The sequence below is a fragment of the Phascolarctos cinereus genome, unplaced genomic scaffold, assembly GCF_003287225.1.
Source record: "Phascolarctos cinereus isolate Bilbo 61053 unplaced genomic scaffold, phaCin_HiC Scaffold_4;HRSCAF=312, whole genome shotgun sequence".
Classification (NCBI taxonomy): Eukaryota; Metazoa; Chordata; class Mammalia; order Diprotodontia; family Phascolarctidae; genus Phascolarctos; species Phascolarctos cinereus.
The window spans coordinates 341,768,726-341,784,593 of NW_027555847.1; the positions used below are offsets into that span (position 1 = coordinate 341,768,726).

The following is a 15,868-nucleotide window of genomic DNA, read 5'->3' on the forward strand; positions in this document are numbered from 1 at the left end:
CTTACCTATTTGTTGTCTTACTGCAAATTAAAGCTCATATCAAGTTCTCTAAAGATTTGTTTTCTTCTCAATTGCTTTTGGCTGTTTTTGTTTTGTTTTGTTTTATTCTGAGATAATGTTGCTTCTGGTCTTCCATTCTCCTCTTCTGGAATGTTTTGAAAGTGTTCATATGTACTAAACCACTGCTACCTTTGGCTGACATATCTCTTCACTTGGCAAAGTTAAAGTGTTTGCTGGCTGAGGTGGTTTTAGGCCTTTAAGGAGTTTTCTGTTGTGGTGACTCTTTTGTATCGATAAACTTCTCCAAGGATGACAGTAAACAATTTGAATGCCTGCAGTTTATTCTGATAGAGCTGCTGTAACTATAACCAGCCTTTTTATGCCTGAGAAGATAATCACTTTCATTTTCTTTCTTGGCTTTTCTCTCTCTGTGTGTGTACTGCTTCCAACACTTCTTAAACAAATATTCATAATGTCCAGGTGAAAAAAGACTTGAGAATAGTTTAACAAATGTTGGTTTCTTTCATTTTTGGGGGGATCGTATACCATATTTTCCTAAATAGTTTTTGATATGCTCCTCAGTAATCACTTTTGCCTGGAAATTACTAAGCATCAAAATAGATATTGGCTTAATTTGAGAAAACTTGTAAAGTTTTCTCTGCCTTATTCTTGTAGTGTCTATTGGCACTTAAGCTACTATTGTCTCAATGGGGGCCTGTCTCTTATGAGCTGTTCTTTCACTGAGCTGATTTATTTATCTACCTACCTATCTATCTATCTATCTATCTATCTATCTATCTATCTATCTATCTATCTATCTATCTATCCATCTATCTATCTATCTATCTATCTATTCATTCATCTATCTGTTTGTTTATTTATTCATTCATTCATTCACTCATTTATTTATTTATTTGCTTGTTTGTTTATTTATAGTTAGAATATTAATATGGATGAAGCTGATGTCTCCAGGAAGGGTCTTTTGCCTCTTTTGTACCCTCAGCATTTAGCACATTGCCTGGCACATAGTATGTACTTAATAAATGTTTATTGAATTGAATTGAATCATTGGGCAAAGATGAACATTAAGCACATTAGCAGTTATAAGATTAAAACTTGTGCAATATTTAGTTTGTTGGTCTTTTTTTTTTAAATGTTATTCCCACCACCACAGCTGAGAAGCTGGGGGGCAGGGATCACATCGGACTGGGGGCTTTTATTGACATTTTTTTATTCATCATTTAATATCAAACCTTCTAGTATGAACTTCTCTGTTAGTAACTGGGGTGATTCTTGGAAAGCCAGCATGTATTCTGGGTCACCAAGTCCCTACTCATAGCCTTTCTAGTTTGATTAAAAATTTGTCAGGGCTTTAGTGACACAGATTTTGAGAGCACAGGCCACCTCCAAGCCACTATGAGGCAACAAAGTAGGACTTTTGTGGAATATTCATTTTGTGAAATTAATATTTATTGAGTTTGTTAGGTGCTGTGGGGAGAAGGAGTGTAAATATGTATTGAAATAATTTTTATGTAATGACTATATAATGCTAAAGTGGGATGCAGAATATAATAATACTAATAATAATGGATTAAGGTGGGTACAAAGTATCATAATAGTATAGAGGAAGGAGGTATTAGGGAAAATCTTTGGTTCCACAGAGAAGATAGCATTTGATCTGACACTTGCAGAGTGGAAAAGGCTTCGGCTAGGCATCTGGAGGAAGGAGGCAGCAATGACCAATAATTAGATTGTAACTGAATATTAAAATCAAAACAAAACAAAACAAACAAAAAAAACCCCCAAACCTTAGAGAGCTTAATGTAAGGACCAGGGACTATCTAGGTCATAACAACATACTCTACATATTAGGGAATCTGTCACTTCCTGAACTTGAGGAGGTTGCTGTAGTTGGAAAGAGAAAATTAATCATTTGTTGTTACTCTCAGAGACATAGGCTTACATCAAAGAGAGATCTACTGATCTGAAAATCATTGTTGAGGTTTAGAGTTAAAAAGACCCAATGAGGAAGATGTATAAAGTATGAAGAAATCCAGAACACTACCTAAGGCAAAATAAAACGCTAATCTCATGTACAAAAGTGGTGGGAAATTAGGAGGAAATTAAAGTAACTACAATCCTGATGAGAAATGAATCGTGATATTATTCTAATTTTCTTCTTTGATAAAGTGACAGGATCTAATAGGTCAGGGGAAAAGTTGTTTTGATTGGTCTTGATTTTATGGTTCTACTACACGTGCCCTTACTTTTGATTCTGCCTAAAATGGTCTAGTAATCAATAAACCTCAAGAAAATGGCTTAGTTCCTATTAACAGCACCAAAACCCAGACGTTCATGAAGTGTAGATCTGTCTGCATGGAACAAGGAATGAGGATCTTTTCTTTTTCTTTTTTTCTTTTTTTGGCTGAGGCAATTGGGGTTAAGTGACTTGCCCAGGGTCACACAGCTAGTAAGTGTCAAGTGTCTGAGACCAGATTTGAACTCAGGTCCTCCTGACTCCAAGGCTGGAGCTCTATCCACTGTGCCACCTAGCTGCTCTGAATGAAGATCTTTTTTTAAAAAATGAGAGCATGTCTAGCTATAAAGGTACATGCTATTGGAATGTGTGCTGTTCCCAGGGGTTATGGATTGACATAAGATATTTTTCTAGAGCATATGCTAAGGATTTTTTAATATAATGAGTTTGTAACCTAGGCAGGTGTTAGGCTCACAAATTCAAATTTTTCTTAGCTTGTAAACTTCCTAATGAACTTTTGCAAAATGTCTTTATGGATTGAGAGACCAGCTTAAGAGCACTAGGTAGTTTTCTTTTTCTGGTATTTCTGGGCACATTTCTTCCTGGAAAGAAATTTCCTTATATAAGTTAGACTTTATTTTGGCAAAGGGTATCATGGTCTCATTTGTGACTGAGTTAATTGAGTGATTGCTGCAACAGACGAAAACCTCATCGTTCTTGTACATTGTAGACAGTACATTCATAGTTTTCCTTTCCTGGAAAGAGAAGAGTCATAAATTCTAGCCTGTATAGCCAGGAATGAAGAAACTGTTATTTATTCTGTGCCACCAATAATATCTTATGATCAAGATCTCTGACTCTGCTGAAAATAATCCTGAGCACTAGTAGGGATTGGAATAGGAGATTTTTACTTAAAAGGTTCATGAGCAACAGACGTCATTTAGCTGTTAGCTAATACGTAATGTTGGTAGCTGTTGTTACTTGTCCCTTGTTTTTGAAAAAGACCAATGACATCACAACATGATAGCTTGACTTGCACATGAATTACATTTAAGTGAGGCAGAGCTGTACAACATCTCTAGCGTCACTCTCTTCCACAGTCATCAAGTTCCAGTGGCAAGATAATTGTCAGGATGACTGGCAATGGCTTGGGATGCGGTGGATGATCTTGGCATTTTTGACATGTAACCAAGCTCTAAGCACTCCACAGCACCTGCTTCCAACACCTGCATGGCCATTGGTAGCTAAAAGGTGGGTGATCACCAAGGGCAGGGACAGTAGCTTATACAACTTTTGATGTCTTATGGAACCTAGTATAATAACTTGCACATGATAAGAGCTTGACAAAGAGCTATTCGTTTGGATCAAGCAATCGATTCCGTTGGAGTATATTTCAATCCAAAATTTTATCACCTAGATATTCCAGCTAGCATCATTGTTCTGCCTGTTTCCTTCCTTTTGTATGACAGGAATGTAATTCAAACACATAAGCCAATCTGTGAGCTCACCACATTTTATATAAAATAGAATCTATGATTTGGAAGAAATCTTAGAAATTATATCAAGTCCAATCTCCTACCAAATACAGGTAGGTGTCCATGTAGATAGGCTCTGCTTAAAATGCAGCCCTTCCAGAGCTGGAGAGTTTGTGTTTTTAGCATGCTTATCATTATTCAGAATAAACAGCTTCTACTTGTTGCTTCTAGTTCCTTCTACCAGTGTCTTTCATTCCCACTCTTCACCCACCCCACCAAGTCTTCTCATTCTCAAACTAAACACCCCTTTGTTATTCGGTCATTTTTCAGTCGTGTCTGATTCTTCGTGACCCCTTCTGAGGTTTTCTCGACAAAGATACGCATTTCTTTAGATCAGTCCTCACATTAGGTATGATTGGTCTCTCACAAAATGTGGCAATTATAACTCTAAGCACAATACTTAAGGTATGGGCTGAGTTCTGATGCACTTAGTGACCATCTCAAAGGGCCTAGTTAAGTCTCTGAGGTAATTTTATTCCAGACTTTCCTATCTGGCTGGCCGAGAGAGAAGCATTATCAATCAACAGATATTTCTTAAACACCTACTATGTTCCAGGCACTCTCCTAATCATTGGGAATTCAAAGACAGTATGAAACAATAGTGACCTCAAGGAGTTTACATTCTGTCGTGGAATTATATACATTGTATATAGATATATTATATTATATATGATATATTATACATCATACTATGTTATACACAAGTACATACAAAGCATATGCAAAATAAATACAACATAATTTCTCCAGGGGTAGGGGAAGCACAATACCAGCAGATGGGGCCTGATAGGAAAGAAGGGGAGTGGAATGAGGATAAAGAAAGACTTCATATAGGAGGTGATGCTTGAGTGGAGCTATGAAGGAAAGTAGGGATTTCAAGAAGTAGAGCTGAGCAGGGAATATGTTCTAGGTATAGGGGGAAACTGGCAAAAAGACAACAAAGGATAGGATGTGGGGTGCCAGGAACAGCAAGAAAGCCAGTTTGCCTGGACTATCAAGAGAGTGAAGGACAGTAAAGTATAATAAGACTAAAAAGGTAGATTGAAGCAAGATGGTGAAAGGCTTTTAATACTAACCAGAGGAGTTTATACTTGATCCTAAGGTTAATTGGAAGTCAGTGGAGCTTATGGAGCAGGAGGATGACATGGTCAGATGACAATAAAAGGCAAGATCTTAACTTAATGACATTGAAGCCTAGGACTGTGCTGAAGTGAAATCCCCAGAAGAAGGAACTTTGATAACCAATAATTAAAGAATGTTAATATACTCACCTAAATAGGAAGCAAGTGGTTCATTTTTCTTAGTAGACTCAACATTAAAGGAGTCATTTGATGGGATTATAATTTGGCTGTCTTTCTGCATGACTACTGTTCCGTTCCAGTCATAGGCTCCTACAGCTCCAAGCATAACCCAGTCCTTATATTTAAAAAGAAACATAAATATCAACCAATCAATTAATGAGCATCTATTTATCACCTACTATGTGTCCAGGCACTGTGGGGATACAAATACAAAGAATGGAACAATCATCATTCACTTTTAAGGATCTTATACGTTAATATATACACTGAAAGGTCAATACTTCTTTGTGGGCCCCATAAGACATTTACAGTGAAATGTAACAGACATCTGTTTCTGATTACCTTTATTACTCTTTCACATATAAGGTACTTGGGAGGGGATGGGAGTCTCTGGTCCCCTTAAGAACTCAGGTTCTAATATTGTTATTGAATATGTTGACACTGATTGTAGGATCATAGCTCTAGAGATAGAAGGGCCTTTAGGGGCCATCTAGCCCAAACCCCTCATTTGATAGATGAGCAAACTGAGACCCAGAGAAATTAAATGACTTGCCCAGGGTCACATAAGTAGCAGTTGTCAAAGGTGGGATTCAAACCCAGGTTCTCATACTCAAAAGTCAGTTTCTACTATGTCACTTTGCCTTCCACTGAGAAAAGAAATAGTGTATATACTGGTCAAAACATTAAAAATGAGTTTTCTCTTTGAATTCTATGTAAACAGCACCTCTGAAATGAATGACAATCACAATTCTTCCCTGTAGCTGGAAGATGAGCAGCCAAATATGCCTGACGCATAATGATTAACATTCTGTAGTGAGCTGTGCAGGATGACATGTTTCTTTTTTTTGGTCTGCCTCAGTTTCCTTTATCTATAAAATGAAGATAATAATAGCATCTACCTTTCAAGGTTGTTGTGAGGATAGAATGAGATAATATTCTATCTCTAGATCATATTTGTAAAACATTTTGCAAACTTTAAAGTGCCACATAAATGTTAGCTATTATTATTATTTCTATTTTAAAAGTTCAGAACTTAATGAACACCAAATGGAACAGGCATTTGCATATGCACAGTAGAACAGAAAGGGATATTTAAAACTGCAGAGGATTGCACCTGAAATCATAAATCTCTATTATGTACAGGTTGCATTTGTTGTTCAACATGCAATAAATTCAAATACAATTCTAATAACAGGCCTAAGGAACACTATTTTCAAATTTGGATCAGAAAATATTAGAATGTAGTCCGGACAATGCCATGTCAGAAACATCTGATACGTGCAATATTGAGTATCAAGTAAAATAATAATTTCATGGAATAATAATAATTGCTATCATTTATACAGTAGTTACTTTTTCCTGGGCACTGTGCAAAATGTTTTTACAATTACTGTCTCATTAGTTCCTCACAAGAACTCTGGGACATACATGCTATTATTATTCTCATCTTATAGATGAGGAAACTAAGACAAATAGAAGTTAAATGACTTATTCACAACTAGTAAATGTCTGAGGCTGGATTTGCGCTCAGGTCTCCCTGACTTCAGGACCAGCACTCTACTCACTACACCACCTAACTGGAGAGAGTTTCTATCACCAAGTGATCAATTTACCTGTGAATAATGAGCACTAAAGCCAGTCTGGGACATTTCCATCTCAAATGAGGCTGCTGACAAGTCAGTCGTGGCTATAAAATAGGAAATAGTCGTCACTTTTCTAATAGACTTTTTTTTTGCAAACTTTGAAATCATAAAAAAATACCCCACAACATTTTGATAAAATTATAGTATATTCATTTGAAGGAAACTATTGTACTAAACAAAATAACAAAAATGATAAGTTTACTTTTTTCTCAGAGACACATAGGAGGACTTCAGTGTTTTGTAACCCAATGACATCATTCTTTCTTGGGGTCTGAGACTTGGTGGTTCTGACTAGCCAAATAATTGGCTTTCACTAAGAAGCTTTCAGACATAAGACCTAATTTCTCCAATAAGGTAGTGAGAGATCTTGGACCTTAGGAGTCAGAATCTCAGGACTTCAGATTGGAAGTGACCAGCCAGCAGCTACTTGAAGACTACCAATGAGGCCAAGGCAATCCATTCTACTCTTGAATAGTCCAAATTATTAGAAAAGTTTCCCATTCATCAAGCTTGTATATGCCTTACTCACCCATTACTCCTGTTTCTGTTCTCTTAGGTTAAAAAAAATAATGTGTAATCCCTTTTTCATACCACAACTCTCCAAATACTTGAAGGCAGCTCTGGTGTTGTCCCTGAGACTTCTCTTTTCCATATTTAAACATTCTCAGTCCCTTTAACCAACCCTCATATGGTAGAAGACTAGGGGAACAGCTTCTGCTTATTCCTGTAAGTTATATCTCTCAATGCAGCTCTGGTCCTGAATCCAACCGCAACATTCTATCCACTGTGCCACCTAGCTGCTTCCAAGTCACAGCATCACTTTAAATGTAACTCCGGCTTCTCTGGGTATGTCCTAGTTCTTCTAACATGGAGATGCCATTGAGGGGCCTTTGGAGCACGTCCAGATTGCCTACTATAAAGACCTCTTTGTCCCCTACTACCAGAAAAGCCCAGGTTACACATGGAAGATTGTTACTGAAATAATGATAATGATAATTTAAACTCTGCTCTTTGTAAGCATATTGCCTTTTCATTCACAAATATGTAACCTGTCTTTGGCCATTCACACAGCAGACCACCAAAAACTTGGAAGTACCAAATTAATATTTCAGACATGTCCGACTCTTTATGTCCCCATCTGGGGTTTTCTTGGCAAAGATACGGGAGTGGTTTGCCATTTCTTTCTCCAGTTCATTTTGCCTGAGGCAAACAGGGTTAAGCGATTTGCCCGGGGTCATACAGCTAGTAAGTGTTTGAGGTTGGATTTGAACTTAGGAAGAGAAGTCTTCCAGATTCTAGGTGTGACACTCTATCCACTTCCCCACAGCTGCCCCACCACAATAAATAACAAAAAGATAAATGTAATTATACTATATGCATAATCTTAGTATGGAATCTTAAATATATAGAAAAAACAATATTATGAAGTTGTAGCATAACTCAGAAATGTAGTCATTAATATGTGCACCAAATCACACACAAGGCACACATTACATGACCAAACACTAGCATTGTCATTATGCTACATGAGCAGCCTCTTCTCCAATGTCACCCTGTCATCATAAGTGAATCTGGTCATACTGACCAAAATACTGGTATTACCTACATAGGTATCTCCTGGTGAGAAACATCCCCCTTCAACACAGATTGGAATCTTCTCTAGAATTTAGCCTCAGAAAGTTGTCTTGGAACCTGAAAGGTTAAAGGACTTGACCACACAACCAGTATGAGTCAAAAGTAGGACATGAACCCAGGTCTTTCTAATTCAGAAGCCAGATCTTTATCCACTGTGCAACATGGTACAGGGTGTTCCAAAAGTCTTAGTGCAGTTTTATGATATTAAAACTTTAAATTACACTAAGACTTCTGGGACACCCTTTATATGTTTATACATACTTGCATATTTATGTACATATGTAGTGAGTACACATATCTCTATTCATCTATCCATAGAAATGCATTTGAAAACATTCAGTATTCCAAACTTAGCAGAGTCACATAATACTGAGGAAGTTGGAAAATATCCATTTATTTTCCTCTAATCAATGGGTCATTTATTAATGTTACTTTGCAGACGAGAAAAAACCCCACAAGTAATCCAAAATTTATATTAAAAAAAAATCATCCTGCTCTCCCAGCAGGGAAATATAGGGTAGTCAAATGAATGAAATCAAGCTCCAAGTTTCTTTACTACTTACCTGGAATAAATTGCCAGTGAATAGGTTTGCAAATGGCTTTTATAGGGCTAAATTTTATAGGGGAAACAGTCAAGAGTCACATATTACATTTCAATCACGCTTCGGAATAGCCCTTTCATTTAGGCAACTAAAATAAGCTTTATTTTAAAACATTTTACTCTGAGAGCTCAAGGCACTTTACACTTATTATCAAATTTATCTTTACAGTCTCCCTAACAGGCAGGTAGAAACTGTGCCAAAGTGCCAATAAAAACCACCTCCTCTAATCTTGAAAGCCCTACTCTTTCCAAGTCTCCCCCTGCTTCTGGGTTCTGTCTTCAGGTGACTGCTGAGTAGAGAGTAGAGGGAAAGAGATGGTGAAGAATAGCCCCGGCCTACCCTACTGAAGACCTCTCCTTTAGCTTCTCCTCAAGCAAGTCCACAGTGACCATTATTACAGCCCACATCTCTAGAGAGGGATTTCGCTGTTATCTCTTCTGTTCATAAGGGAAATGGAAATGTTAAATGACTTCCTGATATTCCAAAGCAAGTCACTGGCACTGACTACTCAGCATGCTGAACTGGTGCCAAAAGTGAAGAACAATGCAGCCTTCACATTAGCTGGAAGTTGCCCTCACAAAAGGTAAAGCTCTATGGGAAATGGAGAATTTCCAAATGGCAGGGAAATGTAGCCCTTTCTGACCTGATTCTGTAAAATTCAGAAAGCGTTTAGTTAGTTACTACCATTGACAAAAATGCTTGACCACCCATAATTCTAGAGGCTCTCTGATGAAGCATGCTACTCATCTCCTGACAGATTTCTGATAGGTTCAGGGGGCACTTATTTGTGACACATTTCTTTTTTTTTTTTTAACACAGCCAACAAAAGAATTAGTTTTGCTTGACTATGCACATTTTTGGTAAGGAATTTGTTTTCTTTTTCCCTTTTTTTCCCTTTAAAGTGGAGTGAGGGTCAGGCGAAGAAAAAAATAGATATCTATTAATTAAAAAACAAAATTTAATTTAATATTTTTGGAAAGTTTTTGGTCGATACGACTTGTGCGAAGACAATTTATTTTTTAAGTGCAGTGTCTTCCTAAGGATTTTGCACAGTTTTTAAACTTGGAAGCTGTAACTTCAGTGGTAAGCATGACAGACATAAACAGCATATAGTCGCACGGCATTTAAAAGAAAATTCAATTTTCTTTTCACAGCCAATAGAGACTTCAGTTCTGCTTTCCATAGGGTACAGTTTACCTTTTCCTCTATAGTAGCTATTTTTCCTTTTGCCACAGGATCCTAAATGAAAATACCTAGTGGATAATGTTGTCCTGTAATTTTTCATAAATTTGCTTTTAAATGCCAGTTACAAGTTGTTCTTCTCAGGCCTACAGCCTAGGTTATTAGAATTTTAAAGTATATAAGGGCTTTATGAAGACATTATATAATTTTTCCCCCTGAATGACTTTCAGCAGTGCCCTTTAGGCCAACCATAAATAACACTCCCAACTAAGGAAAATTAAAGTTAGAGGTGTCTCTTCTAGCAGGAGGGTCCTTCAGGAGAGGGTAGAACTTCTTACTGATTTATCCTGTTTTTAAAAGCCGAGTGAAAGTAATGCACAAAATGTACTCTGTCAGGCCTGCGGAGCTCGCCAACATCTTTAAGCAAGTTCTCCCTTTTCCCTGCTCATTTTCCTGTCCTCTCCCATCACGTTTGCTCCCCACACTTTCTTAGAACCTATGTGCTGTGGGAAAGTGTTCAGCCTCTTTTCAATAATAACAGTGGACATTTATATATTGCTTTAAAAGGCTTGTAAAATGATTTTCCGTATGTGATCTCACTTAATTCTCACAATGATTCTGTAAGATGGGTAGGACATATTTGGTTATTCTTGTTTTATACATGAGGAACTGCAGTTTCAGAGATCTTAAGTGACTTGGCTAGAGTCACAGAGTTATCAATGGTCAGAGACAGGATTCAAACCCAGGTCTTAATTTACCTGACTCAAATGCCTTAATTGCATTTCTACCTCTACCCTAATCTCTTTCCTTATAATTAGGTTATATTCCCATGATCCTGTAATTAAAGGTTCACAGGCCAAGACCTGGAAGTTCAGAGGACATCTAAACCAACCCTCTCATTTTGCAGATGAGGCAATAGGGGCCCAGGATAGCTAAAGTCATTTGCCTGAGGTTGCATAGGCAGTAAGCATCTGAGGTAGGACTTGAATCCAGGTCCTCTGATTCTAAAGTTAATTTCCTTTCCACTGCATCATGGTCCATTTCTGAAGTGAACTTTTCTTTCTTTTCTTCTCTCTTCTTCAGTAAAAAAGTTGATATGTGTGGCAAGCTTAGGGAGATTGATCCAATTACTAGTTTCAGTTTATAGGGTGGGTAAATCATAGCATACGAGTAGCTGGGTGCCATAGTGGATAGAGTGCCAGGCCTGGAATCAAATGTGGCATCAAGCACTTACCAGCTGTGTGACCCTGGGCAAGTCACTTAACCTTGTTTGCCACAGTTTCCTCATCTATAAAATGAGTTGGAGAAGGAAATAACAAACCACTCTGGTATTGTTGCCAAGAAAACCCCATCAGAGAGAGTCAGACGTGACTGAAAATGACTAAATAACAACGACAAAATCATATAATTTCTTTGAGTTTCAGTTTCCTCATCCAAAAAATGAGGAAGGGTTCTATAACATGGTCCGAAGTTTCCTTTCAACTCTACAGCTCTGATCCTATGATCTCTTAAAGTTCATTCAAGCCAGCAGTGTGCTAGAGCCAACTAAACTGGCTGGCTACTGAGAATCAATTGTTAAATATTCACTGTGAGCATTTATGCCTCAGAAATTGGCAAATATTACATATTTGGACTTGATTTATAGTTTTGTTGATTAAGAAAATGCTAATATCCAGCTGGTTGTTAAACATGTACCAGCATACCTCTCCTTCTGGCACAGTCTATGGGTCTATGTTACATAACATATATAACATACATAAGAGGCAAAGACCCTTCAGACTGCTGTCATTTTTGTCTAGTGCAAGGAGTACTAGGGCCCTCACTGGAACACAGGGCCATATGCCACCTTTTCTACCGTAGTAACAGAAGAAGAGGTGAATACTCTTTAAAAAGGACTCTAGATTCTGTACCAAGTATCTTCACTAATCCTAGGACATTTTGACAAGGAAAGGTTTATAACTTTTTACTTTCAAAGTAGCTTGTTAACCTAGAAAGCACCCATGTTCATCATCATTTATAGCCCAGCCCCATTTAAAGTCAAAGATTGGTAAGAGTCAAGTTCAAATAGTAAGCTGAGATCACAAACTTCTACAGCTATGTAGTGAGTGAGACAATGTTTTAATGTACTGATACAAAAGGTTCCATTTTCGGGAGACCTTTAAAAGACAGAAATCACACTGATAAAAATCCAAGCCAAATTCCAAATCTTGAAACTTGGTCTTTCCACTGCTTGTATCTCTACTTCCTATCTCTCCAAAATACCAAAAAGAAGTGAAAAACACAGGATAATTTTTCTGCCCCACTTCTCCTTCCGTCATTGTCCTCCTTAATACCTACATCACCTGTGCCGTGCCCTTAGAAAGATATCTTCTAGCAACTCTGATGCAGTGTGAAAGATTTACCTGAATGAGAGATGTGTACAAAACAGTCTAATACCATGATAGGTTGAAAAAAAAAAGACATTAGGAATAAGGAAGACAGAACTACAGAAAATACATTCTTTGAGTTATGGATTTAGCATTCTGATTTAAAGAAATTTTCATACCTTCCAAGGCAAATATTCTTTCTCCCAAGCCTTCAGCAATGGTGACTAGTGCAAATTCATCAGAGACATTGAAGAAATGCTTTTCAGTAGGCTCACTTGCAATTGATTTTATTTCTTCCACAAATTTCTCAGTGCTCAAATTCCCTCGGTTATAGTGGCCAAGAATCTAATGCACAACAAAGGAAGTTGAGAATATGTTTTATTTCTATGTTAAATAAAGGTCTCAGACAGATTGTCAGTAAACAGGAGAACAGCATAACTTAACATAATGTGACTTGTATGCACTCCTGCATTCTTGGAAGGGGACTTTCCAGAATGTGTATATTACTTCATAAGAGCTGCTGCAGAAATATAGCAGTTGGTCTAGAGCAGACAACGGACAACATTGTTCACTGTACCATATTTCTATTCCTAACCATGGCTGCTCCCTGCTGTTTCTAAACAGCTGGATCTTTTGAATCTAGTGGTGTGAAAGTAGGGAGTCTCTGGGTGCCTTTCCAGTTGGTGACATCAGCATCTGTTGCAAAACCAATTAGCAACAATCGAACTGCTTGATCTGGAAGTGCCCAGTCTTTCTGAAAACACTGTTTACTGAGGGAAGGTAAGGGGATATTGGATCCATTTGTTATTTAGGCAGCTTTAGGACTGAGTGGTAACTTTAGGACTGAGTGGTAATTGGCACAGCTGATCTGGGAGCTAGACTATTGGTTGCTCCTGTTAAGAACCAGATCTTGGAGATGGGCAAATGCTGTACAAAGAGGAAAAACAACAGATGCTATTTATGAGATGGAACCAGTATCATTCACAAATACATGGGCATTGTCTGAAAAATAGGTTTGGAAGTGTCCTTAGAAGTCACTTGATCCAACTCCTTCACTGTACAGATGGTAAACTAAGGACCAGGGAGGTTAAATACTTCGCCTAAAGTTACTCAAATAACTAGCAGCAAGTTTTGAACCCAAAAGACCTCTCACTGGCCGCCACTTCTCTTCTTGTTTTCTTTCTTCCATTAGAATGTAAGTTCCTCGAAGGCAGGGACTGTCTTTGCCTTTATATTTGTATCCTAGTGCTTAACCCAGCTATGACATGCTTCTTTCATTTATACATTCACCCACTCATTAATTCATTCAAAGAATCTTGATGGAGACTTGAAGTGATTAAAAGTGTTGTGATCTTTTATGAGTTAAATTATTCATTTATTTAAATGGAAATAATTGCAAAAAAAGTTTAGCTGATTGTATGTTCTTTATAATCAGTCTTTTTTTTTTTAAGAGAAAAAAGAAGCCATGGGCCTTCTGGCTAGGCAGGTGACATAGAGCAGTGGTACTCAAACTTTTCCTTAGTTCAGAATACTCCTCAGGTAATTATTTCTCATCATTAAATAGCTTCTTACCCTTCTGCTCCAGACCTGCATGGACAAGCCTATCACAGCTTAAGAGGGAACCGAGCCCAAGTCAGGCTGAAACCTAAGGGATGCCTCCATCACTGACATCGTCTCTGACCTCAGGTGAATGATTCCAGTACTTACTCTGCTCACTCATTTCTTCATTTGTAAAATGCCATTTATGTTGCTAGGAATAATGAGATAATGTCTGCAAAGTACTCTGAGCTGTTTGGAAGAAATGTTCTACAAAAGACAAATAGACCAGACAACGAAGTAATGGGGAGATCATTTGGATATCTTTCAGGTCATCGAATTTATTTAATGTTAAGATGTCTAGTTTTTCACTTGTGGAAAACGTGGAGGCGGAGGGTGATTGTACAAATTACAGTAGTCAGAAAAAATACAGTTCCCTGCTTCCTTCCCTGAGAAGTGAAAAGGGTCAGGGCTTTTTGCTTATATGTTAACAGTGACTGCTACCATCCACTTTCCAGTTCTGGTAAGTGAAGGGGATGAAGAGGAAACGGGAAAGGGAGTTGTTAGAAGAGGAAAAGCAGCAGGACTCTAGGAATCTGTAATAATAAGATATACAGTGTGATATATAGTTAAAAGCATTGGACAAAGAAACAGGAGGCTAGCAGAGGTATGCTGGTAAATGTTTAACAAGTGACTTTCTGGGAAAAATTATATGAAGGACATATTTTAAAAGCTAATTTGCATTATCAACTTTTTCTTCATCATTTTCCTAAGGCTAGACAATAAAGAAAATAGTAAATCAGAGCCTGATTTCTAGTGTTTGCCAATTTCTGAGGTATAAATGCTGACACAGAAAATTTAACAATCATCTCTCATGAGGCAGTTTTGAGCTGGCTCCAGAACAACCCATTCCTGGCTCTTGGTTCTGAAACCTTGAGCAAATTGCTTTGCCATTCAGATCCTCAATTTCTTCAATTGTGAAATGAGAAAAATAAAGGGTAGGAACAGCAAAGAAACAAGATGCCCATAGAAGGAAGCTTCATCACTTCTTCCACATCCATACCCTGCTCCCCTACACACATGGACACCGTCCTGATGAAAGCTCATCACCTCTCTAGTGGACTATTACAGTACTCTCCAAATTGGCCTCCTTGTTTTCAGACTCTTCTGTCCAATCCATTTGCCACAAATTTGCTGAAAGAATCTCCCTAAGGCACGAACCTGGCAATGTCGTTCTTCCTTGGCTCGGCCCCTAAAGGCCTTCCCAGTCTGATTATTGCATATCCTTCAAGGTTTCTTTCCCATCACTTCTCTTCATGCACTCTGTTCTATTCAAACTGGCCCACTGGCTGTTTTTTAACTCAGCATTCCATCTCCCACTTCCGTACCTTTTCAAGCCTTTCATGGGTCCCTGAAGAACATTTGTTTCTCTCCTTTGCTTCTAAGAATCCCTAGCTTGCTTTGAGCCTCAAGTACAGCATTGCAACCTAGGGGAAGCTTTTTCCAATCCTCTTACGTTTTAGTGCTCTTGGCTTCCTCAAATTATCTTTCACTTATTTATTCTTGAAAATGTTGCCACTGCCATGTAGGATAAAAGATCTCCAAGGGCAGGGCCTGCTTTTCATTACATTTTGGCATCCTAAGAGCGTAGCACAGTTTCTTGCGTGAAGTAGGCACTATTCTTGGTAAATTCAGTTGAATTGAGTGATGAGAAGAAAGAAACACGTTTCTGGAAGCTTTATTTCTAGATAAGACTCTTCTTTCCTTCTACCCTTCCTTCTTTTCTTCCTCCCTCCCTCCATTCCTTCTTC

The 15,868-nt window shown here is 37.9% G+C and overlaps 1 protein-coding gene across 2 annotated transcripts in view; it reads right to left on the minus strand.

The window, feature by feature from the left end:
• The window catches only part of ITGA1 (integrin subunit alpha 1), a 194,379-nt gene that overhangs the window by 70,387 nt on the left and 108,124 nt on the right, over window positions 1–15,868 (minus strand). For both annotated transcript variants that reach the window (XM_020996822.2, XM_020996814.2), the window contains exons 9-11: window positions 12,701–12,866; window positions 6,707–6,780; window positions 5,064–5,208 (exon numbers count right to left, since the gene is read on the minus strand). In XM_020996822.2, the coding sequence (XP_020852481.1) occupies window positions 5,064–5,208; window positions 6,707–6,780; window positions 12,701–12,866 (385 nt within the window). The remainder of the gene's footprint in view (window positions 1–5,063; window positions 5,209–6,706; window positions 6,781–12,700; window positions 12,867–15,868) is intronic.